The sequence below is a fragment of the Thamnophis sirtalis genome, unplaced genomic scaffold (genome assembly GCF_051295495.1).
Source record: "Thamnophis sirtalis isolate CommonGarterSnake01/CBP01778 unplaced genomic scaffold, rThaSir2_p1.2 scaffold_17, whole genome shotgun sequence".
NCBI lineage: Eukaryota > Metazoa > Chordata > Lepidosauria > Squamata > Natricidae > Thamnophis > Thamnophis sirtalis.
In genome coordinates this window covers 2,524,296-2,548,425 of record NW_028261397.1, presented here as the reverse complement: position 1 = coordinate 2,548,425, position 24,130 = coordinate 2,524,296, and the positions used below count along the sequence as shown (strand labels likewise).

The window sequence follows — 24,130 nt, the reverse complement described above, 5'->3', positions numbered from 1 at the left end:
CCAGATGAATGTAGACCCTCTGACCTATTACAGATTAGACAGCAACCTAGGAACAACGTTACAAACGGATATACTTTATTAATATATGGATTAATCCGAATACAATAATTTAAGTTTGCTATTTTGCTTTTTCCGGCTAGGTGGCAGCATCAAGCCAGGCTTGGCTAATTTTGCTGACTTAATTTGGATCTGGTCAGTAGTTGGATGGAGATTATATAGGGAATCCCAGAGCCGAAAGCTAAATTGGGAAACTGACAAATTGGGAAAATAACAGCAGCAAGCAATGACTACACACCTCCATATCTGTTGCAAAAAAAAAACTACACAATCATTCTCTCTCTAAGCCAGTGGTTCTCAACCTGTGGGTCAGAACCAGAGGTGGGTTCCTACCAGTTCGCACCAGTTCGGTAGAACCGGTTCGTCAAATCTACTGAACCGGTTAGAAGAGGTTCCACCAGTGGACCCGGAAAGCAGGCCACACCTACAGAAGAGGTTCTGAAATTTTTTGAAACCCACCACTGACACACACACACACACACAGAGAGAGAGAGAGAGAGAGAGAGAGAGAGAGAGACCCACACAGAGAGAGAAAGAGAAAGAAAGGAAGAAAGGAAGAAAGAAATAAAGAAAAAAGAAAGAAAAAGTGAGAGATGAAAGAAAAAAAGGGAAAAAGGACAGAGAGACAAAAGGAAGGAAAGAGAGAGAGAGAGAGAGAGAGAGAGAGAGAGAGAACACATGGCTGGCAAGCCACTCCCACAAAGGAGGCCACACCCACAGAGTAGGTTCAAAAAATTTTTGAAACCCACCACTGACACAGGGAGAGAGAGAGACCCACACACAGAGAGAAAGAGAAAGAAAGGAAGAAAGAAAGAAAGAAAGAAAGAAAAAAAGAAAGAAAAAGTAAGAGAGATGAAAGAAAAAAAAGGGAAAAAGGACAGAGACAAAAGGAAGGAAAGAAAGAGAGAGAGAGAGAGAGGGAGAGAAAACACATGGCTGGCAAGCCACTCCCACAAAGGAGGCCACACCCACAGAGTAGGTTCGAAAAAAATTTTGAAACCCACCACTGGTCGGGACCCCTTTGGGGGTCGAACGACCCTTTCACAGGGGTCGCCTAAGACCATCGGAAAAGACATATTTTCGAAAAAATATGGGAAACATAAAATAATTTTATGGTTGGGGGTCACCACAACATGAGGAAGTGTATTAAAGGCATTAGGAAGATTGAGACCCACTGCTCTAAGCCAAGGTTGATTTTCCATAACCTGCTTCTGTTAGGCCTCAATGCTCTATTATTCCACCCAATTCTGTCCTCAAAAGAGGTTTTTTAAATGTTTTTTTTAAAATAAGTCTTTTTTAAAGACTTATGGAAAATCCTTGGGGTTTTTTTTTTGCAAAAGGCCATGCATTCAAAAGGTGCACTGCAAATAGGAAGAAAACATGGAGCCGCGGAGTGATTTTAAGATGTGCAGGCAAATATCATTTCTCAAATAGATTTGCATTAACTACTGTAGACTGAGGCTATAAATAGAAACAATTTTTTGCAGAATGCATCATCCACCACAATTGTTGTCTAAAATTATCATCGAGGCCCTGCCCCAGGGCAAAATCCCCACCCTCACCCCAATCCCACTGCCCCTTTCGCCTTCTAGCAGAGACCCCCGTCTTACCTGGAGCCTTCTCACCTGTCCTTTTAAAAGATGCTCGGGGCATCTGCAATTCTTCCCTTTGCAACGGGTCCGCTAGGGGGCCACCTCGCGCAGGTCAAAGACTCCCGAGCCCACCAAAACTACACCTCCCATCTTGCCCCTGGAGCGCGAATTTGGCCAGCAACCTTGGAAGGCACGCCGGGAATGGTAGTCCGGTTGAAAGCAAGCAGCGGGATTGGCTAAGAGGCGCGCTTGCGCACTGGAATCCAAACGATTTTTTCCCCTCCTCTTTGGTGATTGGACTATATTTCCCATGAAGCTCCACGGTGCTTCCTCCCATTGGGAAAGCCGGGGCGAGCGGCGAAGGGCATGATGGGAGCTGTAGGCTTCGCGTTGTGAGGGAGGAAAGAGAAAGAATGGCGGCGGCCTTCCCCAAAGCCCCGAAAAAGCCCGATGAAGCCGGCAAGGCGACGGAGGCGGACTCGCCGCTGCAGTACAGCCTCCTGCTGGAGTACCTGGTGGGCGAAAAGCGAGGCCCGAGGCCGGATTTCCCGGCGGGCGTCCTCGGGGGCTTCCCGGCGCCCGTCAAGAGCCCCGAGCAGAAGATGGTCGAGCGCGCCATGGAGAGCTGCGGCTTCAAGGCGGTGCTGGCCTGTGTCGGCGGTGGGTCTTTCCCGAGGAGGAGCCTTGAAAGGCCGACTTCATTTCCTCGGGAGTCGCGAGGACTACAACTTCCATCGCCCTCAGCCCTGCGATATTTCGGGCGGCCGCTAAGGGGCGATAGAGAGGCAGTTCTGCGTTCCTCTGCTGCCCCCTGGCGGCCGTGGCGAGAGTTGCAGCTCTAATTGTTCCAGTCCCGCCTCAGGGCTGAGGATGATGGGTGAGGTAACTCCTCCACCCCAGGGAGGAGGCTAGATTAATGCTAGAAAACTATATTTTGAATTATTTATTTATTATTTACTTTCATTTGTTAATTTATCAAAATTTTCTATTTCTGTTGAACACATTTATCAAATTTAGCTACGGGCCGCCTTCTGCGTTAAATCACCTTTATTGTTATTACGAACAACTCAAGGCGAGGAGAAGACACACAATGTTGCTTCGTCCTCCGGTTTTCCCCACAACAACAACAACAACCCTGTGAGGTGGGCTGGGTTGAAAGAGAGAGGAATTGGCCCAAAATCACTCAGCCGGCCTTTATGCCTAAGGCGGGAGTAGAACTCACCGTCTCCTGGTGATTGGCTCAAAATCATCCAATTAGTTTTCATGCCTAAAATGGGACTAGAACTCACCGTCACCTGGTGATTGGCTCAAAATCATCCAATTAGTTTTCAATGCCCAAGGCGGGACTAGAACTCACCGTCTCCTGGTGATTGGCTTAAAATCATCCATTTAGTTTTCATGCCTAAGGCGGGACTAGAACTCACAGTCTCCTAGTGATTGGCTCAAAATCATCCAATTAGTTTTCATGCCTAAGGCAGGACTAGAACTCACCGTCTCCTGGTGATTGGCTCAGAATCATCCAATTCGTTTCCATGCCTAAGGCAGGACTAGAACTCACCGTCTCCTAGTGATTGGCTCAAAATCATCCAATTAGTTTCCATGCCTAAGGTGGGACTAGAACTCACCGTCTCCTGGTGATTGGCTCAAAATCATCCAATTAGTTTCCATGCCTAAGGTGGGAACTAGAACTCCCTGTCTCCTGGTGATTGGCTCAAAATCATCCAATTAGTTTCCATGCCTAAGGCGGGACTAGAACTCACCGTCTCCTGGTGATTGGCTCAAAATCATCCATTTAGTTTTCATGCCTAAGGTAGGACTAGAACTCACCGTCTCCTGGTGATTGGCTCAGAATCATCCAATTCGTTTCCATGCCTAAGGCAGGACTAGAACTCACCGTCTCCTGGTGATTGGCTCAGAATCATCCATTTAGTTTTCATGCCTAAGGCGGGACTAGAACTCACCGTCTCCTAGTGATTGGCTCAAAATCATCCAATTAGTTTTCATGCCCAAGGCGGGAACTAGAACTCCCTGTCTCCTGGTGATTGGCTCAAAATCATCCAATTAGTTTCCATGCCTAAGGCGGGACTAGAACTCACCGTCTCCTGGTGATTGGCTCAAAATCATCCATTTAGTTTTCATGCCTAAGGTAGGACTAGAACTCACCGTCTCCTGGTGATTGGCTCAGAATCATCCAATTCGTTTCCATGCCTAAGGCAGGACTAGAACTCACCGTCTCCTGGTGATTGGCTCAGAATCATCCAATTCGTTTCCATGCCTAAGGCAGGACTAGAACTCACCGTCTCCTGGTGATTGGCTCAAAATCATCCAATTAGTTTTCATGCCCAAGGCGGGACTAGAACTCACCGTCTCCTGGTGATTGGCTCAAAATCATCCATTTAGTTTTCATGCCTAAGGCGGGACTAGAACTCCCTGTCTCCTGGTGATTGGCTCAAAATCATCCAATTAGTTTTCATGCCCAAGGCGGGACTAGAACTCACCGTCTCCTGGTGATTGGCTCAAAATCATCCAATTCGTTTCCATGCCTAAGGCAGGACTAGAACTCACCGTCTCCTGGTGATTGGCTCAAAATCATCCAATTCGTTTCCATGCCTAAGGCAGGACTAGAACTCACCGTCTCCTGGTGATTGGCTCAAAATCATCCAATTCGTTTCCATGCCTAAGGCAGGACTAGAACTCACCGTCTCCTGGTGATTGGCTCAAAATCATCCAATTAGTTTCCATGCCTAAGGCGGGACTAGAACTCACTATCTCCTGGTGATTGGCTCAAAATCATCCATTTAGTTTTCATGCCTAAGGTAGGACTAGAACTCACCGTCTCCTGGTGATTGGCTCAGAATCATCCAATTCGTTTCCATGCCTAAGGCAGGACTAGAACTCACCGTCTCCTGGTGATTGGCTCAAAATCATCCAATTAGTTTTCATGCCCAAGGCGGGACTAGAACTCACCGTCTCCTGGTGATTGGCTCAAAATCATCCAATTAGTTTCCATGCCTAAGGTGGGAACTAGAACTCCCTGTCTCCTGGTGATTGGCTCAAAATCATCCAATTAGTTTCCATGCCTAAGGCGGGACTAGAACTCACCGTCTCCTGGTGATTGGCTCAAAATCATCCAATTAGTTTTCATGCCTAAGGTGGGACTAGAACTCACCGTCTCCTGGTGATTGGCTCAAAATCATCCAATTAGTTTCCATGCCTAAGGCGGGACTAGAACTCCCTGTCTCCTAGTGATTGGCTCAAAATCATCCATTTAGTTTTCATGCCTAAGGTGGGACTAGAACTCACCGTCTCCTGGTGATTGGCTCAAAATCATCCAATTAGTTTCCATGCCTAAGGTGGGAACTAGAACTCCCTGTCTCCTGGTGATTGGCTCAAAATCATCCAATTCGTTTCCATGCCTAAGGCGGGACTAGAACTCACCGTCTCCTGGTGATTGGCTCAGAATCATCCATTTAGTTTTCATGCCTAAGGTAGGATTAGAACTCACCGTCTCCTGGTGATTGGCTCAAAATCATCCAATTAGTTTCCATGCCTAAGGTGGGAACTAGAACTCCCTGTCTCCTGGTGATTGGCTCAAAATCATCCAATTCGTTTCCATGCCTAAGGCAGGACTAGAACTCACCGTCTCCTGGTGATTGGCTCAGAATCATCCATTTAGTTTTCATGCCTAAGATGGGAACTAGAACTCAACGTCTCCTGGTGATTGGCTCAAAGTCACCCAGTCAGCTTTCATGCCTCAGGCGGGAACTAGAACTCACTGTCTCCTGGGTGAGTTCAAAGTCATCCAATTAGTTTTCATGCCTAAAGTGGGACTAGAATTCCCCATCTCCAAGCAAAGTGAATGGGCGAAAACAGATTCACTTAATGACCAAGTTATTCACATTACACCTGCAGTGATTCATTTAACTATGGCAGGAAAGGTCTTAAAAGCAGCCAAACTCACTGAACAACTGTCTTGCTTAGCAACAGAAATGTTGGGCTCGAATTGTGGTCATACGTCAAGTGCTACCTGTGTATGGCAACCTTGTACAGCGGGGGGAGATGGCATGAAAATAAGGACTCTCATTTTGGGTTCCACCACAAAAGCGCGTAGGACAAAATCGCGCTCGACAAAAGCGCGCTGTGACGTCATCACAGCGCGACGAAAAAGATCGAAAAAATGTAAAAATAAAGCTAAAACCTTCCCCTAACCCCCCCAAACCTAACCCTAAACCTAACCCTAACCCTAACTCTTAACCTAACCCTAAACCTAACCGTTAAAGTAACGAAAAACGTAACGCTAACCCTTATCCTAACCCTAACGCTAACGCTCTAAAGCTAACCCTAACCCTTAACCTAACCCTAACCCTAACCCTAACCCTAACCCTTACCTTTATGTGAATCGGCTTGCTTTAATTTAATTTTTATTAATTTTTATTTGAATTTTTCGATCTTTTTCGTCGCGCTGTGATGACGTCAAAGGCGCGATTTTGTCGATCGCGCTTTTGCCGTCCGCGCTTTTGACGGGTCACGCTCATTTTGATCTTGGGCAAAATGTCCTTGACTGACCTCTTTACAATCCTAATCTGGCAGGTTTCGTCCTGGGTGGAGCCTTTGGCGTGTTCACCGCTGGCATCGACACCAACGTGGGCTTTGACCCCAAGGATCCCTACCGCACGCCGACAGCCAGAGAGGTCCTGAAAGATATGGGGCAACGGGGAATGTCGTACGCCAAAAACTTTGCCATCGTGGGTGCCATGTTCTCCTGCACTGAATGCCTGGTGGAATCTGTGAGTAACTTCCTTGTTCTGGTCTTGATGGAGAAAAGGGTCTGGGGGCTATATATGGCATGATGAGCGGTTGAGGGCCAAGAGAGCTGGGTATGTCTAGGATCCAAACTGAGTCGATCACTGGGACCAGAGGTTTATTCTTCCAAGACTCATACCGGAGCCCCTCCTCCGGGAACTTTTCATTCTCCAAAATGTCTGCGCTGGGCTGTTCTATGCATAGTATTTATGCGGTGTCTGTTTGTGTGTGGCTTTTAGTTGTTAATTGGGACCGTGAGGCCGGCTGTTAAGTCATTGTTGTTTCCTTGTGCCGCTGCGCCCTCAACTCCCAAGAAACGTGGTAAGCTGGTGGTGAATCGGCACTCCTTTGACTAACAAGGGGCCCGTTTCCCAGGCTTCAATTGTTCCTCTGGTTATTTTTGTCCCTGCTCAGCCGACAATCGTAGTAGCTGCGAAATGGAATGCATGTTCATTTCAATGTGAGGCTACTAATGAGTTTGAGTTTCCTTGTCTGACTGCTCCCTCATGTTCTTAGAAGAGCATAGAGCAGCCCGGCGCACACTTTCCGGAGAGAGAGAGAGAGAAGTTCCCTGAGGATGGACTCCAGCACGAGTCCATAAACTTAGAAGAATAGACCTCTGGTCCTGGTGACCGGCTCCGATTGAATCCTGCAACATTATCCTGGGGACTACGTATATTTCCTTTCATTTGCTATGTCTATCCTAGGGGTGTCAAACTCGATTTCATTGAGGGCTGCATCAGGGTTATGTTTAATCTCGGGGTGGGGGGAGGCATGGCCAGAGTTGGCGTGGCCAGCCTGACATCAGTCATATATCAGGGGCGCCTATGGAGGCCCGAGCCCTCTGCCACCAACAACCGGCTCCCGAGCTCCGTTTTCAGCTGTGATGGCCTCCTAGATCCCACAGATTAGGCCTCCTCCGGATTCCATCAACTAGCCAGTGTCGTTTGTCGACTCCCCGGGGGAGGGCCTTCTTTGTGGCTGCTCCGGCCCTCTGGAACGATCTCCCCGTGGAGATCCGGACCCTCGCCACCCATCAGGCTTTCCGCAAAGCCGTTAAAACCTGGCTGTTCCGGCAGGCCTGGGGCTGATGAGTTCCCAGCCCCACTCGAATTGTTGCGGCTGTTGATGAGTTTTTAATCTCTTTGTATTTGTCTGTCTTTTCGTTTTTTGTATTTCCCCTTTCCCCTTTTAGTTTGTTAGCCGCCCTGAGTCCCCTCCGGGAATAGGGCAGCATACAAGTTCAATAAAACTAAACTAAACTAAATTCCTGCAAGCTCTGTTTTCTCTGGCAGAGGCACCGCGGGCCAGTCCTTCACTGTTTCCAGGGCATCCCCGTGGGCCAGATCTAAGGACCCCGCAGGCCGCATCCAGTCCCCCGGGCCTTGAGTTTGACACCGCTGGTCTAGCCTATTGAAGCGAAGAATTAGGGTGGGCATGATAGCAGTCTTCCCTGAAACTGAAGCTCAAATACCGTATTTTTCGGAGTATAAGACGCACCTTTTTCCCTCAAAAAAAGGGGGTGAAAATCGGGGTGCATCTTATACACTGAATGCAGCATTTTTGGCCTCCCAAAACCCTGTCTCCCCCAAAATGGCCGTTCAGAGCCTTTAGGACAGTGTTTCTCAACCTTGGCAACTTGAAGATGTCTGGACTTCAAGTCCCAGAATTCCCCAGCCAGCGAATGCTGGCTGGGGAATTCTGGGAGTTGAAGTCCAGACATCTTCAAGTTGCCAAGGTTGAGAAACACTGCTTTAGGAGGCTTCCAGAGTGCTCCTGGGGGCTGGGGAGGGCAAAAATGCCCCCTCCCTTTTTTTTTTTTTTTTTACAAAAAACAGACCCGTTTTCCTGAAAACCCCAGGCCGTTTTTGGAAGGTCTGCAGAGTGCAAAGCCTTGTTTTTTTTTTAATTTGCCTCTTCAAAACCTTGGTGCGTCTTATACTCCGAAAAATCCGGTACTTGGACCACCAAATGGGAAGAGAGGACTCGCTGGAGGAGACCCTGATGTTGGGAAAGACGGGAGGCAAGAGGGGAAGGGGTACGGCAGAGGACAAGATTAAGACAGTGTCGCCAACACAGTGGAGGTGAGTGTGGGCAAATTCTGTGGAAAGACGGTGGGGCTGAACTCCATATAAGGTCATGAAGAGTCAGCCATGAGTTAGCGGCTGAGCAACAGTATTTTAAGGGCTGTTGCAGAGAATTATACTCCAATGTACCCCAGAGAGCAGGACAAGAAGCCAATGGGTGAACGAACAATCATTAGAGAGAGATTCAACCTGGAATTAAGGAGAAATTTCCAGAGTGTGGGAACAATTAATGGAACAGCTTGCCTCCCAGAGGTGTGGCTGCTCCATTGCTGGAGGTTTTCAACGATAAGACTGGACAACCGTTTGCCCAGGATGGTATAAAGTCTCCTACCTTGAGGAGGGGGGGTTGGACTAGAAGACCTCCAAGGTTCCTTCCAGCCTTACGTTCTATGATCTTGTTTTGCTTCCCTTAAAAAAAAACGAGAGGAGGAAGGGTGACAGTCTCCGTCCTTCTGCCTCCTTGTAACCAGAGCTGCCCACATCCTGTTTTTAGAGCTCTTTTCTTAGCACCGTCTGACTTGGAAGATTGGGAGGATCCGTAATGCATTAATGTTCTTTTTTAAAAAAAAAAAAACCATAAGAAACACTTGTGCGGTTTCTGAGAGGGATTGAAGCAAACGCTGTCATTAAAATATCATATCCTGGGGGAGCTGGGGGCTTCAAAGAGCATCTCAGTCGCCAAGCTTTTCAAAATTCAGGCTCTCGGGTTGCTTCAGCAGGGGCGCGGAGGCAGGCATAGTCGGTGGTGCCCAACATCCCAGTTCAGTTCAGTTTATTATTATATTTATATGCCGCCCTTTTCCCCCGACTCAGGGCGGCTCACAACTCAAACCAGGGAAGGGGGATACAGACAAAAAATTAAAAAACAAAGCATAACAATGCATAATTTAAAACACACAACAGTCATACCATTCGAGACGGGGGCAACAGCTCTTTAGCCCCAGGCCTGTCGGAACAGCCAGGTTTTAAGGGCTTTGCGGAAGGCCTGGAGGGTGGTGAGGGTTCGAATCTCCACGGGGAGCTCGTTCCAGAGGGTCGGAGCAGCCACAGAGAAGGCTCTCCTCTGGGTAGTCGCCAGTCGACACTGGCCGGCGGATGGAATTCGGAGGAGGCCTAATCTGTGGGATCTAATCAGTCTGGTGGAGGTAATTGGCAGCAGGCGGTCTCTCAAGTACCCAGGTCCAATACCATGAAGGGCTTTATAAGTGACGACTAGCGCCTTGAAGCGTATCCGGAGACCAATAGGCAGCCAGTGCAGCTCGCGGAGGATAGGTGTTACGTGGGTGAACCGAGGTGCACCCACGATCGCTCGCGCGGCTGCATTCTGGACAAGCTGAAGTCTCCAAATGCTCATACCTCATTATCATTCCCCCCCCCCCCCCCGATTGTTTTTATATGGTCAGTATAAATTTGTGGTGGACTGCAGTCCGGAGTTGCAGGAGACAGCCAAGCTTGGAAAGTAAATAGGAAGAGGTGAAAGGTGGACCCTTGCTAATTGCCTCAGAGGGCGAGATGCATGCCATATAAATTTAATAAATGAATAAATATAAACTCACAGAGTATATCTAATACTTATGCAGGTATGTCTATGGAGATTCTCACTCAGGCCACAGTTGTCCCCAAATGTGCTTTTTTCAAGAGGCAACTGGACTTTCTGTTTTTTTTTTCTTTTGAAGACGTTTTCGCTTCCCATCCAAGAAGCTTCTTCGGCTCCCACTGGATGGTGGGGAATGGAAGGATTTCTACTCCTTGCAAACAGCTGGTCATTTGCATCCTTTTAGAGCAGTGTTTCTCAACCTTGGCAACTTGAAGATGTCTGGACTTCAACTCCCAGAATTCCCCAGCCAGCATTCGCTGGCTGGGGTATTCTGGGAGTTGAAGTCCGGACATCTTCAAGTTGCCATGGTTGAGAAACACTGTTTTAGAGGGTCGTTGAGACCATTTGGAATTGCTCTGTGTCCTCCAGGGTCACCTGAGTGCTGCAAATGGTTCCTGTAGTCTGCAATTCCTTTTATGTTACAATAATAATACAATAGCTGTGTTGGAAGGGACCTTGGAGGTCTTCTAGTCCAACCCCCTGCCTAGGCAGGAAACCCTATATACCGTTTCAGACAAATGGCTATCCAACATCTTCTTAAAGACTTCCAGTGTTGGGGCATTCACAACTTCTGGAGGCAATTTCTGTTCCATTGATTAATTGTTCTAACTGTCAGGAAATTCCTCCTCAGTTCTAAGTTGCTTCTCTCCTTGATTAGTTTCCACCCATTGCTTCTTGTTCTGCCCTCAGGTGCCTTGGAGAATAGCTTGACTCCCTCTTCTTTGGGGCAATCAAGGAGAGAAGCAACTTAGAACTGAGGAGGAATTTCCTGACAGTGAGCACAATTAATCAGTGGAACTGCTTGCCTCTAGAAGTTGCAAATTCTCCAACACTGGAAGCTTTAAAGAAGAGATTGGACAACCATTTGCCTGCAATGGCATAGGGTTTCCTGTCTGAACAGGGGGTTGGACTAGAGGACCTCCAGGCTCCCTTCCAACTCTGTTATTCTGTTCTATTCTGCAAGTGGAGAAAGTAGCCCAACGTTTTAGAAAGGATGTTAAACACGGAGGATGACCTCTCGACCGCCCCTTTTCTCTCTACCCTAGTACCGAGGCAAATCCGATTGGAAGAACAGCGTCACCAGCGGATGCATCACCGGCGGGGCCATCGGCTTCAGAGGTGAGTGCTGCCTTCCAAGCAATTTGGAGAGGCTTCAGGGTGGGATGGGGGCCCAGGCATTCCTGCTGGCAGAAGCCAAGCCGTCGGCTTGCCAGAACGTGGGCAGCATGCCACCGTTCCTGGGATACGCAGCTCACGCGTCTCCCGAGGATGCCAAGGTGGAAGAAAGTGTAATATTACGCAGGGTTCAAACGAGGCGAGTGCCTCGTTGGCAGTGGGAGTCTTTCGTTATTCCATTTTTGAAAGGGAGCCGAGCCAGCAGAGAGATTTCCTTTTCCAAATCCCAAGCTCTGATGTGTAGTGAGCAGCATTCAATACACTTCTAAGTTCTTTATGTTGAACCGGATTGATTTCAATTTGTGAGGAGGGGGGGATGTCTATGGGGATTCTCAATCCTCTAGGTCAGGGGTCTCCAACCTTGGCAACTTTAAGACCGGTGGACTTCAACTCCTAGAGTTCCTCAGCCAGCTTTGCTGGCTGAGGAACTCTGGGAGTTGAAGTCCACAGGTCTTAAAGTTGCCAAGATTGGAGACCCCTGCTTTAGGTCAGGGGTCTCCAACCTTGGCAACCTTAAGCCTGGTGGACTTCAACTCCCAGAATTCCCCAGCCGGCAAGGTCTCCCTTTGGGCCTTTCATGAGGCCTTGAAACTTGGTTTTTTGATCCCTGAGCTTGGTGGAACCCAGCTAGTGATAAAGAGATCATCTCCGCGCTGTGCGAATGATCGGTTAGATAACGCCGTGTTTTATTTTCATTTAATATTGCGCGTTTTACTGTAAGCCGCCTAGAGTCACGTAAAACTGAAATGGGTGGCTTTATCCAGGTAGTCCTCGAATTAACGACCCTAACCGAGCCCAGAATGACGGTTGTAAGTTCTGCCAGTCATTAAGTAGGTGTGGGTGTAATTGGGTGTGCTCACCACATGAGCCCACCCAATTTTTCTTTTTTTTTTTGCAAATGCATTAAGTAAATGCTACCATAAAAGAACATGGTGGTGGTGATGTGAACATGGTCACTAAGCGAACCCATTCTTGGTTATACCGCAAACAGCCATAAATGTGGCTGTTGAATTGAATTGAATTAAATTGATTATATTTCTATGTTGCAATGCAATCCCATAGCGCTGGGGAGTGGGAAAGCCATGGGAACTGCTAAACTGGCTGGTCGGTAGCTCTGGGGAGTTCCATCGTAACTTGGAACGGTTGCTAAGCGAGGACTACCTGTGAACCGAACCAATGAATCGTAAATGAATGATCGCGTTCTTCTTATTTCCTTGCAGCTGGCCTCAAAGCCGGGGTGCTTGGCTGTGGAGGTTTTGCTGCTTTCTCCGCAGTGATCGACTACTACTTAAGGTAGCAGCTGGGGCCCACCAGCAAGGACTTTCTGACGGCCACTGTGGGGGGACGGACAGCAGGCCCAGTGGGCCTCTCGAGCCCCCTCCGAGGTGGGCTTTCCGAAGGTTAAGCCAGCCGGGTGAGAATCCCATCTCTGTCCCAGGTAGGAGAAGAGCCACAAAGGAGCCCTTTGTAAGTTCTTGAGATCTCCTGCTTGGTTCTGGAAACGGAGGATGCTTGATTGACACTTAACACCCCAAAAAAAGGAAAATTGGGAGTTTTGCTTTCTACGTGTTTGGACTGGGAAGAACAAAACCACCTGGGTTTTTTTCTCCATTTTCCCCCAAAGTGGGGAATGATCGGCTAATAAAACGGGAAGAGTTTTTCGAAGTCTTCAGAGCTTTCAGACTTGTAAACTGTTCAGCGGTTCGTGGCTTAAAATCAAGACATCAGCTAAGGCAGTGTTTCTCAACCTTGGCAACTTGAAGATGTCCGGACTTCAACTTCCAGAATTCCCCAGCAGTGGTTAGGACAGTGTTTCTCAACCTTGGCAACTTGAAGATGTCCGGACTTCAACTCCCAGAATTCCCCAGCCAGCATTCGCTGGCTGGGGAATTCTGGGAGTTGAAGTCCAGACATCTTCAAGTTGCCAAGGTTGAGAAACACTGAGCTAAGGGACTCCGACGGGAGCAGCGGATCTGAAAGCCAGCAGCCTCTCCGGGCGGTCCTCCGGCTTACGACCAAATCTTCCATTGCTAAGCAAGGCAGTGGTTCGGGGAGTTTTGTCCCGTCTTAACGGACCTTTCTTGCCACCGTTGTTAAGGGAATCACTGCAGTCGTTAAGCTAGCCACACGGTGTGTTAATGGAATTCAGCTTCCCCCGTTGGCTTGGCTTGTGAGGAGGTTACAGAGGGGGAAATCGCGTGACCCCGGGAGACAGGGCACAACCGTCATAAATCTGAGTCAGTCGCCAAGCGGCCGGATGTTGATGGTGTGTCCATGGGGATGCTGCCATGCTCATCAGTGTGAATAACAGTCCTCAGCCACTTTTTACCAGTGCTGCTGTAACCTCTAACGGCCACTAGATGAGCTCTGGTGAGTCCCGTTTTCAGCTGAATGGAAACAGCAAAAAGCAGATGCTTTAAGACGCCTGTAATAGGACCTGCTTTTGTGTTTCAATCAGTCAATCGGAATAGAGCTGCAAGGGACCTCGGAGGTCTTCAAGTCCAACCCCATGCTCAAGAGGAGACCCTATATTGTTTCGGACAGGTGGCTGTTCAGTTTCTTTAAGCAGGGGGTTGGACTAGAAGACCTCCAAGGTCCCTTCCTGTTCCTATTCCTATTCCTTTTTCTATTCTATTCTTATTCCTATTCTACTCCTATTCTATTCTATTCCTATTCTATTCCTATCCTATTCCTATTCCTTTTTTATTCCTATTCCATTCTATTTTATTCCTATTCTATTCTATTTTATTCCTATTCTATTGTTATTCTATTCCTATTTCTATTCCTATTCCATTCTGTTTTATTCCTATTCTATTCTATTTTGTTCCTATTCTATTTTATTTCTATTCTATTTTATTCCTATTTCTTTTTCTATTCCTATTCCTTTTTTATTCCTATTCCATTTTTATTCCTATTCCATTCTATTTTATTTCTATTCTATTCTATTCTATTCTATTTTATTCCTATTCTATTTTATTCCTATTCTATTTTATTCCTATTCTATTCTATTTTATTCCTATTCTATTCTATTTTATTCCTATTCCTATTTCTTTTTCTATTCCTATTCCTTTTTCTATTCCTATTCCATTCTATTTTATTCCTATTCTGTTATATTCTATTCTATTTTATTCCTATTCTATTCTATTCTTATGACCTCCAGTGATGAAGCACCCACAACTTTTAGTGGCCAGCTGTTCCACTGGTTAATTGTCCTCACTGTTGGATTAAGTTTCTCCTCAGTTCTAGGTTGCTTCTCTCCTTGGTTAGTTTCCAAGCATTGCCCTCCCTTCTTCCAATAGAATCCTAGAATAACAGAGTTGGAAGGGACCTTGGAGGTCTTCTAGTCCACCCCCCTGCTCCAACAGAAGGTTCCATTCCAAATAGCCATCCAGCCTCTTCTTAAAAAACCTCCGGTGATGAAGCAGCCGCCACTTCAGCCTTTCTGCTGATTAACTGTCCTCGCCGTGAGGAAGTTTCTCCTTAAGCCCAGATTGTTTCTCTCCTTGAATTTTGGATTTGAAGTCTCTTTTGCTCCCCTCTTGTAGCAGCAACTCCTGCGATCTGCAACGGCTAATTTAGGATGCTCTCCTTCAACCTCGGCATCCGAGCAGCCCTGCATGTCGGAATGCCTCCCGGAAATGGGGGAGCAATTATTATTTTCCTGCTAAATAAGGCACAACCCAGGGAAGGCGGGCCGGTTTAAATGAGGGGAATGGCACTCCCGTGAAATCTGTCACACCTGTTATGCAATTGTATTATATAATGCTTTTATATAAGCAACACATGGAGCGCCCCGGGGTGGTGGTGGGGGAGTTTAGAAATCACAAAACACAACTCTTTCAGGAGAACGGAAAACGGTGCGCCCCTGCCCGCAGAGGGGATGGTGGTGGAGGGGAGTCTTTCTGGCAGTTTCATTTCATTTTCATTTATACTTTATTTGTATGCCGCCCTTTTCCCTGAGGGGACTCAGGGCGGCTCACAATTGAAAGGGGGGGGGGGAGACAGACAAGTTACAAAACATAGAGTCATACACCGTTAAAAACACAACAGTCACACCATTCGAGTGGGGTTACAAGTCGTTAGCCCCAGGCCTGTTGGAACAGCCAGCTTTTAAGGGCTATGCGGAAGGTCTGGAGGGTGGTGAGGGTGCGAATCTCCACGGGGAGTTCGTTCCAGAGGGTCGGAGCAGCCACCGAGAAGGCTCTCCTCCGGGTAGTTGCCAGTCGACATTGACTGGCAGATGGAATTCGGAGGAGGCCTAATCTATGCGATCTTATTGGTCTAGAGGAGGTAATTGGTTGCTAAATAGGGGTGCATGGCTTAACATAGAAGCAGAGACAGGGTCACCTTGTTGCTCGTTTCTCCTTCCGTAAGAAGACACGGCCGACCTCGTGATGCGTCCTGTCGCTAAAGGAAGCAGGGAAGGGCATCCAAAGGTGCTTTTTTTCCCAAGAGGCAACTGGACCTCCTTGTTTTTTTCCTTTGGAAGACGTTTCACTTTTTATCCCAGAAGCTTCTTCGGCTCTGACTGGATGGTGGGGAAGGGAAAGATTTCTACTCCTTGCAGACAGCTGGTCCTTTGCATCCTTTTTAGAGGCTCCTTGAAGCATTAGGAGGTTTACCTGGGACCTCAGGGTCACCTGAGTAATGCAAATCGGTGTGGAGCCAATGTCAGGGTCCCAAATAGCATCCAGAATTAAATCAGAGTCCAAGTCAAAGGATTCCTCAAAGTCCCAATTGATGAAGAGAGCCACGTTGGCACATCTGGGAAAACCCCGAATCTGAAAGCTTCCCGGTTTCCCCCACCCAGTTGAAAGTTCAAGATCTTGTCCCCACACCCACCAGCCCATCCCATGGTCCCATCTCCCACTGCCACGCTGGCAGCTTCCACCCATTCAATTCCGATCAGGTGCAGAAGTAGAAAGACAAAGGATGACCTTGGCTTTCTAGAAAGAATGTTGTTATGGCTACATCGCATCTAACTCGGTACATTCCCCACCTCCCATTTTCCCACCATAGAAAATTTATTGCAGAATAATAGAAAGTGTGGCACGCCAAAGACCCACAAAAAAAGATGGCTGCAGGCCTGACAGCCTTCTTGGAACTACTGAAAGGACTGTGTTGTGGGCTGAAGATGGGTGTCCTACCCCTCCCCACTCTGTTGAGAAAGGGCTAGATGGCCTCTTGGACCCCTCTTTCAAACCAGCGGCCCTCTCAGTCCAAAAACCTTCGAGAGAGCGGCCTCTGTCTTTCAAACGCAGATGGGCTTTTCAATCTTGCCCCGATGGGCTTGTTCTCCTATGTTGCGCCATGCGCTTGTGAAGTGGGTGTTTTGTTTCCCCAATCTGCCGCTTTCCCCTGCATTGGACCGCCCGTACCACGCTGCTCTGTTTTTGTCTGGGGTGTTTTATAGGGTGGACAAGCTTCTGCCTTAGTGTGTTCTTGGGTTTGGAAGTGTGCACGTAGGTTGTGTTGGCCGAAGATCCTCCGGAGCTTTTCCGATATTCCCGCAACGTTCGAAATGACAACGTTGCTTCGTTTTAAGTCAGGGGTCAGCAAACTTAAACGCTCAAGGAGCCATTTGGACCCGTTTCCCACAGAAAAGAAAACGCCGGGAGCCACAAAGGTCCTAACCGGAAGCCCCCTGTTCAATTCTGGAGCTGCTGACCGGAAGTTCAGTTCCCCCACCATAGAGTCTCCTCCTAGCACGGCATCCTTTTTCCTCTACCGGAACTGGAAAACCCTCCCCTTGTCATAGAGTCTTCTCCTGGCGCACTCTGCTTCTCTTCCCCTCTCCCCACCGGAAGCTCCTCTCAAAATTGTGGCGCCGACCGGTGACGGAGCTGCAGCAGAGGGAGGAAAGAGCCACATGCGGCTCCGGAGCCGCAGTTTGCTGATCCCTGGTTTAAGTGAAACGTCTTCAAAGAAAAAAGCAGAAACTCCTGTTGCCTCTTGAAAAAAAAAAACCTTCGAGACAACTACAACCGGGATGACGGAGAATCTCTGTAGACACAAAGGGCATCCTTGTTTATTGACCTTGGCTGTATGGACACGGTCACAATGCGGGTAGTCCCTGACTTACAACAGTTCATATCGTGACCATTCAGAGTTAAACGATACTGGGGAAAAAAGGGCTGTTTTTTTCACACTTGCAACCGTCACAGCGTCCCCAGGTGATCAAAATTCAGAGGCTTGGCAACGGGCTCCTAGTTATGACGGTCACGGTGTCCCCGGGGTCATGCGATCCCCTTTTGCGACCTTCACTTAACAACCCAATTCACTTAACAACCATTTGGCTAACTTAATAACGGCAGCGATTCCCTTAACCACTGTGGCAAGGAAGGTGGTAAAATGGGGCAAAATTGACTGAGCAACTGTTTGCTCAGCAAGGGGAATTTTTGAGGATCGATTGTGGTCGTAAGTCGAGGACTACCTGTATCTTGGGTTCAGCCCCTCCTGACACCCAGACAATTTATAGACCCGAAAGCAGCCACGTGGACAGGCTTTTAAAGGGATACCCAACAGCAAGAATAGAATTATAGAATACAACAGAATGGAATGGAGAATAGAAATAAGAATAGAATAGAAAAAGAACAGATTTAGAATTAGAACTAGGATATTAGAATTGAATTGAACAGTAGAATAGAAATAAATATAGAAATAGAAATAATAGGCCTAGAAACAGTTGGAAGGGATCTTGGAGGCCATCTAGTCCAACCCCCTGCCTAGGCAAGAAACCCTATACTATTTGAGAGAAGTGGATGTCCAATCTCTTCTTTCAAACTTCCAGTGTTGGCGCATTCACAACTTTTGTTCCACTGATTAATTGTTCTCCCTGCCTGGAAGTTTCTCTTCAGTTCTAAGTTGCTTCTCTCCTTTATTAATTTCCACCCCTTCCTTCCTTCCTTCCTTCCTTCCTTCCTTCCTCCCTTCCCTCCTCCCTTCCCTTCCCTCCTTCCTTCGCTGTTCCACTGGTTAATTGTTCTCACTGTCAGGAAGTTTCTCCTCAGTTCTAGGTTGCTTCTCTCCTTGATTAGTTTCCACCCATTGCCCGCCCTTCCTTCCTTCCTTCCTTCCTTCCTTCCTTCCTTCCTTCCTTCCTTCCTTCCTTCCTTCCTTCCTTCCTTCCTTCCTTCTTCCTTCCTTCCTCCCTTCCCTCCTCCCTTCCCTTCCCTCCTTCCTTCGCTGTTCCACTGGTTAATTGTTCTCACTGTCAGGAAGTTTCTCCTTAGTTCTAAGTTGCTTCTCCTTGATTAGTTTCCACCCATTGCCCTTCCTTCCTTCCTTCCTTCCTTCCTTCCTTCCTTCCTTCCTTCCTTCCTTCCTTCCTTCCTTCCTTCCTTCTTCCTTCCTTCCTTCCTTCCTTCCTTCCTTCCCTGTTCCACTGGTTAATTGTTCTCACTGTCAGGAAGTTTCTCCTCAGTTCTAAGTTGCTTCTCTCCTTGATTAGTTTCCACCCATTGCTTCTTGTTCTGCCCTCAGGTGCCTTGGAGAATAGTTGGGACTCCCTCTTCTTTGTGGCAACCCCTGAGATATTGGAAGACTCCCATCATGTCTCCCCTGGTCCTTCTTTTCATTAAACTAGACATATTCCCAGTTCCTGCAACCGTTCTTCATATGTTCTTCAGCTAGTGCAGAACGCAGCCGCGCGAGTGATCGCGGGTGCACCCCGATTCACCCGCATTACACCTATCCTCCGCGAGCTGCGCTGGCTACCTGTCGATCTCCGGATGCGCTTCAAGGTGCTACTGATCACCCATAAAGCCCTACATGGCAGTGGATCTGGATACTTGAGAGACCGCCTTCTGCCAATTACCTCCCTACGACCTATAAGATCCCATAGGTTAGGCCTCCTCCGCATTCCATCGGCCAGCCAGTGTCGGCTGGCAACTACAAGGAGGAGGGCCTTCTCAGCAGCGGCCCCGACCCTTTGGAACGAGCTCCCCGTAGAGATTCGCACCCTCTCCACCGTCCAGGCCTTCCGCACAGCCTTGAAGAACTGGCTCGCCCGTCAGGCCTGGGGATAAGGACCATTACCCCGCCCGAATGTTGTATGCATGTTGCTTATTATTTTATTATGTGTTGTCGTCTTAGTGTTGTATTCCCCCCCTCCCTGGTTTTCTGTGAGCCGCCCTGAGTCCCCTCAGGGAAAAGGGCGGCCTACAAATAAAATCAAATGAAATGAAATGAAATGTTTTAGTCTCCAGTCCCCTCATCCTCTTTCTTGCTCTTCTCTGCACTCTTTCTGGAGTTTCAGCATCTTTTCCACATTGTGGCGACCAGAACTGGGTGCAGGATTCCAAGTGTGGCTTTTGCCAAGACATTACAAAATAATAATAAAATACAATGTAAAATAAATATCAAGATAAAAAAAAGACATGATAAAAGGAGCACCAGGCAGCCTGCCTGCCTTTTCCATGGCAACCGCCCTCATTGCTTGGGTGAATTAGGACAATTGCCAAGTTGCCTAATGAAGTTCTCAGGGGGTTTTCATCCCTGAAGACCCTCAGATGGTGGGTTGGGCCCCTGGGAGGGCAGGAGGGCTGCAGATCCAGCCTCTCCAGGCGCCGATGTGGGAGCAGAATAAAAGAATTGCTCTTGATTTTGCCTGGAGGGTTGAACGCTCAGGGCTGCTCTTGGCATGGTTGAGTAAGCGCAGGTGGTCCTCGACTTACAACGGTTCACTTAGTGACCGTTCAAAATTACACCGGCACTGAAAAATGGGACTCGTGGCCGTTTTTCACACACACGACCCTTTCAGCCTCCTCCTGGCCAGGGGAACAAAATTTGGACGCCTGACAACGGACTCACATTTATGACGGTCGCAGTATCCTGGGGTCACGTGATCCCCTTTTGTGACCTCTTTATGAGCCCATGGGGAAGCCAGATTCGCTTAACAACCGTGCGACTCACTTAACACCTGTGATGATTCACTTAACAACAGGGAAAGAAAGGTGGTAAAATGGGGCAAAACCTCACTTAACAAATGTTTCGCTCAGCAACAGAAATTTTGGACTTGATTGTGGTCCTAAGTCAGCCACAGCTCCCCGTTGGATTCATGTTAAGCTTTCTCTTAAGAGGACGCAGAAGCTCAGTGGCTAAGACGCTGAGCTTGTCGATCAGAAGGAAGGCAGTTCGAATCCCTAGTGCTGCGTAATGGAGTGAGCTCCCATAACTCATCCCAGCTTCTGCCAACCTAGCAGTTCGAAAGCAGGTAAAAAATGCAAGTAGAAAAATAGGAACCACCTTTGGTGGGAAAGGAACAGCGTTCCATGCGCCTTCAGGCGTTGAGTCATGCTGGCCACATGACCACGGGGACGTCTTCGGACAGCGCTGGCTCTTCGGCTTTGAAATGGAGATGAGCATTGCCCCCTAGAGCCGGGAACGACTAGCACAGATGTGCGAGGGGAACCTTTACCTTTTCTCTTCTGTAACATGTGGTACGACTACGAACCCATCCCTCTGGTGTATTTGTCGGGGACCGCACACACACACACACACAACCTGTTTCCGCTGGTAGAGGCCTGTAGGAGACGGTCATGGCCAAAAATGGGGCATGACCCCCCCCCCCCCAAGCTCCATTTTCTCTGGCAGAGGGCTCTCAAAACAAACTAAAAACAAAAGGAGAAACGTTTCTTCCCCTTTTGCATTTGAGCATCCAAGGAGGGAGAGGAAAGAAGAAAGGGAAAGCGGAAAGGCAAAGAAAAAGAATTGAAGGTGGGAAGGGAGCAAGGAAGGAGGAGAAAAGAGAGGAAGGAAGAAGAAAGAATGGAGGGAAGGAAGGGAAATGAAGGGATGGAGAGAGATGAAGGGAGGGATGGAGGGAGGAAGATGAGAAGGGCGAGGGAGGGAGGAAAAGAAAGAAGTGGGGTGAGAAAGGAAGGGAAGGATGGAGGGAGGGAGGAAGATGAGAAAGGGAAAGGGAGGGAAGAGTGGGGAGAGAAAGGGAGGAGGAAGATGAGAAGGGAAAGAGGGATTGATGGAGGAAGGATGGAAGGAAAGAAAAGGAAGGAGTGGGGAGAGAAAGGAAGGGAGGGATGAAGGAAAATAAAGGGAAAAGGGAGGGAGGAGTGGGGAGAGAAAGGGAGGAAGGATGGAAGGAAAGAAAAGGAGTGGGAAGAGGAAGGGATGGAGGGATGAAGGAAAATGAGAAAAGGAAAAGAAAAGGGAGGAGTGGGGAGAGAAAGGGAGGAAGGATGGAAGGAAAGAAAAGGAAGGAGTGGAGAGAGGAAGGGATGGAGGGATGAAGGAAAATGAGAAAGGGAAAAGAAAAGGGAGGGAGGAGTGGGGAGAGAAAGGGAGGAAGGATGGAAGGAAAGAAAAGGAGTGGGAAGAGGAAGGGATGGAGGGATGAAGGAAAATGAGAAAAGGAAAAGAAAAGGGAGGATGGGGAGAGAAAGGGAGGAAGGATGGAAGGAAAGAAAAGGAAGGAGTGGAGAGAGGAAGGGATGGAGGGATGAAGGAAAATGAGAAAGGGAAAAGAAAAGGGAGGGAGGAGTGGGGAGAGAAAGGGAGGAAGGATGGAAGGAAAGAAAAGGAGTGGGAAGAGGAAGGGATGGAGGGATGAAGGAAAATGAGAAAGGAAAAGGGAGGAAGGAGTGGGGAGAGAAAGGGAGGAAGGATGGAAGGAAAGAAAAGGAAGGAGTGGAGAGAGGAAGGGATGGAGGGATGAAGGAAAATGAGAAAGGGAAAAGAAAAGGGAGGGAGGAGTGGGGAGAGAAAGGGAGGGAGGATGGATGGAGTGGGGAGAGAAAGGGAGGGATGGAGAGGAGATGAGAAAAGGGAAAAAAGGGAGGAAGGAAGATTATAAGGAGAGGAAGTCCCGCCTTAACCCTTGCCCACCACAGCTGCCCTTATATGACTTCCGGGTCATATCCCCTTGCCCCCCACCCACCCCCCAGCCCTCCGAGGTCAAACCCAACCCTGATGCGGCCCTGTGTGAAATCGAGTTTGACCCCCCCCCCCTGCTTTAAGCCAGCGTGAACCCCAAGTCCAAACCCAAGTGACGCAACGGAACCCAAGTCGTCGTGTTTGTTAGAATCGGACACAAAAACAGCACTCTGCAAGTCCTGTATGGAAACCTATGTGTGGCCTCTGCATTTATTAACATTTTTTCCTCTTTGAGACACAGTTGTAGGTGGTTTTTTTTTTTTTGAAGTTTGTCATCTACAGGGAGAAAGAAAAACAGAACAACCACGCACACACAACACGTAATCTTGCAAAAAGACACACGCACAACCATGTCTGTGTGCTTGTGTGTGTATTTTCTGAACTCCAAGATCGGTCCCCAAAAAAAGTTTCCCGTCCAGTTGTAGCTCCGGGAGACCCCCCGCCCCCCCTTCCTTCTCCCCGCTTTCCCACTTTTTTTCTAGGGGGCCAAAAAATGGGCCAGTTGTGTACGACACAACCAGGGAGGGGAGATATTTCGTATCCTTTTCGTAGAAGCGGCATTTTGTCTAACCGTGGGGTTTTGTAGTCCAAGGAACGAAATGCTGTGCAATCATCCGACATATACAGTAAACAATGCTTCATTCAGCGACTGTTCGAAATTACAACAGCACTGGGGAAAAAGAAGGGACCTGTGACCAGTCCTCACACTTACGACAGTTGCTGCATCCTGGGGTCACGTGACCCCCCCCTCTGTGACCTTTCCAGCCTGCTTCTGACAAGCAGAGCCAATGGGGGTGGAGGGGGGTGGGTGGGTAAGGGGGGGGGAACTGGATTCACTTAACGACCACTCGATTCACTTAGCAGCAGCAGTGATTCGCTTAACCGCCGTGGCAAAGAAAAAAAGGGTCAAATTTTGCAGGACTTGCTTAACAACCCAAAATTCCACTCCCAATTGCCGTCGTACAATGGCTAACCGCCCCCCCCCTGCAATAGCTATCCAGCCACCAGCAAGTTAAGATATATTTGGTCCCTGAATTGTGACACATCACCTTCCCCCTTTGAGGGCAAAATAAAGTAGAATAACAAGAGTTGGGAGGGACTTTAAAGGTCTTCTAGTCCAACCCCTTGCTTAGGCAGGAAACCCTGCACCACTTCAGACAAAACGGTTGTCCAACATCTTCTTTAAAACTTCCAGTGTTGGAGCATTCACAACCTCTGGAGGCAACTTCTGTTCCACTGGTTAATTGTCCTCACTGTTAAAAAAATTTCTCCTTAATTCCAGCTTGCTTCTCTCCTTGATTACTTTCCATCCATTGAATCAGAATAGAGTTGGAAGGGACCTTGGAGGTCTTCTAGTCCAACCCCCTGCCTAGGCAGGAAACCCTACACCACTTCAGGCAAATGGCTATCCAGCATCTTCTTAAAGGCTTCCAGTGTTGGGGCATTCACAACTTCTGGAGGCAACTTCTGTTCCACTGATTCATTGTTCTCACTGTCAGGAAGTTTCTCTTCAGTTCTAAGTTGCTTCTCTCCTTGATTAGTTTCCACCCATTGCTTCTTGTTCTGCCCTCAGGTGCCCTGGAGAATAGCTTGACTCCCTCTTCTTTGGGGAAACCCCTGAGATATTGGAAGACTTCTATCATGTCTCCCCTAGTCCTTCTTTCTATTCAACTAGACATCCCCAGTTCCTGCAACCATTCTTCACATGTTTTAGTCTCCAGTCCCCTAATCCTCTTTCTTGCTCTTCTCTGCACTCTTTCCAGAGTCTCCGCAGCTTTTCTACATCGTGGTGACCAAAACTGAATGCAGATATTCAAAGTGTGGCTTTTACCAAGGCCTTATAAAGTGGTATTAACCCTTCACGTGATCTTGATTCTCTCCCTCTGTTGATGCAGCCTAGAACTGTGTTGGCTTTTTTGGCAGCTGCT

At 48.1% G+C, this 24,130-nt stretch overlaps 1 protein-coding gene across 1 annotated transcript; it reads left to right on the top strand.

The window, feature by feature from the left end:
• Positions 1 to 2,010: 2,010 nt before the first annotated feature.
• TIMM22 (translocase of inner mitochondrial membrane 22) lies at positions 2,011 to 12,980 on the top strand. The gene is made up of 4 exons (XM_014069104.2): positions 2,011 to 2,309; positions 6,240 to 6,436; positions 11,183 to 11,255; positions 12,533 to 12,980. The coding sequence occupies exons 1-4, from the start codon at positions 2,063 to 2,065 to the stop codon at positions 12,607 to 12,609; spliced, it is 594 nt and encodes a 197-aa protein (XP_013924579.1). The 5' UTR covers positions 2,011 to 2,062; the 3' UTR covers positions 12,610 to 12,980.
• The last annotated feature ends 11,150 nt before the right edge of the window (positions 12,981 to 24,130 follow it).